The sequence below is a fragment of the Arachis duranensis genome, chromosome 2 (genome assembly GCF_000817695.3).
Source record: "Arachis duranensis cultivar V14167 chromosome 2, aradu.V14167.gnm2.J7QH, whole genome shotgun sequence".
NCBI classification, from domain to species: domain Eukaryota; kingdom Viridiplantae; phylum Streptophyta; class Magnoliopsida; order Fabales; family Fabaceae; genus Arachis; species Arachis duranensis.
Genome location: NC_029773.3, coordinates 2858999 through 2860813, shown reverse-complemented (window position 1 = coordinate 2860813; position 1815 = coordinate 2858999). Strand labels below are relative to the sequence as shown.

Below are 1815 nucleotides of genomic sequence, written 5' to 3'. Positions count from 1 at the left end.
ATATAATAATTATAATTATCATTTATTAAAAATATATTTATAAGTTGTAATTAATATGTTTGTAGTTTTTCAAAAAAAGTATTAATTGTTTATTGATTTCATCAGTATGCATTAAATATTAACCTAAATCAACGCAAAATAAATTAAATTTTAAATTTTAATAATATTTTTTTATTAAAATTATATAAAATTTTAAAACTCGAAAATTAAGAAAGTATTGTAACATTCACCACCTATATCGACACTACAACCATAGTCTAACTATTACGTTTATTGGATTCTTATCATTATTGCCCGATGACAATTGTGATACTTATCAAAACGAATTAGTAAATTAATTATTAGATCATCTAATTTAATTGGATTTAATAGTCCCTTTTTTTATCCTCTAGAATTTTGTGCTTTTGTTTTACGAAAAAAATAGATATGGAGAAAACAGAAGGAAAATCCAACCAATCGCATATTTTTCTTACTTAATAATGTCAATAATTCCAATTATCCAAAAAAACCATAACATAACCCTTCTTTTTCATTTCACCCAAAAAAGAAAGTTCCCGAGTCACATTTTCCCGGAAAAAGAAAATGAGATTTTCTCGCTCGATTTTCTTCTGATTTCAATTCATTGTATCTTCATAGGAAGAGAATTCCAAAATTTACGATGGCCGTTCTAATACAGTACCCGGAAATGTCAATTGCGCCCCAAATTGTCAAAAACCCTAACCCTAATCTGAGCAAGCTCTACAGCTTCAGACCCTACACTAAGAAGGGTACTCTTAGGGCAATTGGGTCGAATCGTGAGCTGAAAATCTCTTGCAAAGTGAAGGAATTGGGCGTTTTGAATGTGGGTTTGGATCAGAATGTTAAGAAAAGTTCGAGACTGAGCAAAGAGGACGAAGAGAAGCAGAATTACTATGTGAATTTGGGATACGCAATCCGAACCTTGAGGGAAGAATTCCCTGATTTGTTCTACAAGGAACTCAGCTTTGACATCTACAGGTACTTTTTTTTTGGGAAAATTTTCATCAATCTTTGCATAATATTGTTGGGCATAGTAGGAGAGTGGCAAATTCGGTGCTTTCTATATTTTCATGAGTTTAAATTGGTTGCCTTATTTTTTTTAATTATTATTTTTTTTAATTTGGGTCTATTGTTTTCAATATTGTAACGTAACATTTGAAGAAGGATTTGATTGTTACAGTTATTATCTCAAAATCAAACATACAGGCTTATACACTAAGCTTTCTAAGGTTTAGGTTATATGATACTTGGTACTCTTGTATTTTGTAAAATGTAGGTGTAGGCATGAGTGCATGACCTAATATAAGGGCAGCTCATTGTAATTTGTCCCTCTTTCTTTTCTAAGTGTTTTGGTTGAGTTTTTTTCGTTTAGTTCAAGTGTCAAGTTAGAATAGTTATCTTTGGTATATAGTTGCTTTCAACTAAATTTTCATTGTTTCCTGTTGAGCTAATCTTTTGTGACCTTCTACCAATTTATAATTGTAGTCTTATAGGTTTTGCTAATCTGTTCTTAATTAGTAGCTGCCCAACTTGTGGTTTTAGCTATTAATTTTAAAAAAGAGTATTACATGGATTTATTGATAGTGAACCAAGTGAGGGGATTGGTTTTGGAAAAGCAAGAGGATTATGCTAAATGAATAAACATGTTCTGTCATTGATAGTTTTGAACTGTTGGTAATTATAAGTTGAATAGCAGTTGAAAGTGTAATCTTACTTTACCCCCAAAAAATGTGTAATGATGCATGCCCTTTGTAGCTATGCTTCTTTTTCCTATTGCATATCGTTTTCCTGGTTATC

General features: G+C 30.6%; 1 protein-coding gene across 1 annotated transcript in view; it reads left to right on the top strand.

The window, feature by feature from the left end:
* The first annotated feature begins 520 nt into the window (after positions 1-520).
* The window catches only part of LOC107472786 (uncharacterized), a 2211-nt gene continuing 916 nt past the window's right edge, over positions 521-1815 (top strand). The window contains exon 1 of the mRNA XM_052257627.1: positions 521-996. Coding sequence (XP_052113587.1) covers positions 659-996 — 338 coding nt within the window. The 5' untranslated portion in view covers positions 521-658. The remainder of the gene's footprint in view (positions 997-1815) is intronic.